General features: G+C 52.4%; 1 protein-coding gene across 1 annotated transcript in view; it reads left to right on the top strand.

The window, feature by feature from the left end:
• Nucleotides 1-37: 37 nt before the first annotated feature.
• The window catches only part of LOC104288697 (endogenous retrovirus group K member 113 Pol protein-like), a gene marked incomplete at both ends in the record, with an annotated part of 2438 nt that continues 1881 nt past the window's right edge, over nt 38-594 (top strand). The window contains 3 exon segments of the mRNA XM_009887538.1: nt 38-167; nt 170-475; nt 478-590. Coding sequence (XP_009885840.1) covers nt 38-167; nt 170-475; nt 478-590 — 549 coding nt within the window.

Below are 594 nucleotides of genomic sequence, written 5' to 3'. Positions count from 1 at the left end.
GGCTGCTGAGGCGCAGCTCTCCCTAGCTCTTACCTGGCTCACGGGTGACCCGGTTTGGGTTGATCAGCAGCCCCTTTCCAGGGAAAAGCTGCAAGATTTACAGACTGTGGTGGAAGAGCAACTCGTGGCAGGACATATCATCCCTTCCACCAGCCCATGGAATTCACCTTTGTCATTCGTAAGAAGAGCGGAAAGTGGCGTCTGCTGCATTATTTACGGCGCATCAATGCCATCATTGAGGACATGGGGCCTCTACAGCCAGGCCTCCCATCTCCTATGATGATCCCACAGAATTGGGCATTGACAGTCATGGACCTAAAGGATTGTTTTTTCACTATTCCTTTGTGCCCCCAAGATGCACCGAGGTTTGCTTTCTCAGTTCCCTCCCTCAACATTGCAGAACCACAACGTTGCTATCACTGGACTGTGTTGCCCCAGGGAATGAAAACCAGCCCCACCATTTGTCAGGCCTATGTACAAATGCATTATCTCCAGTTCGCCAGCAGTATCCCCAGGCCATAGTGTATCACTACATGGATGACATTCTGGTAGCCGCCCCGACGATTGACTCCATGAGCGAGGCAGTGGCGGTGG

The sequence above is a fragment of the Charadrius vociferus genome, unplaced genomic scaffold, assembly GCF_000708025.1.
Source record: "Charadrius vociferus isolate BGI_N301 unplaced genomic scaffold, ASM70802v2 scaffold446, whole genome shotgun sequence".
Classification (NCBI taxonomy): Eukaryota; Metazoa; Chordata; class Aves; order Charadriiformes; family Charadriidae; genus Charadrius; species Charadrius vociferus.
Note: the sequence above shows the minus strand (reverse complement) of the source record. Positions and strands in the feature narration are given on the sequence as shown.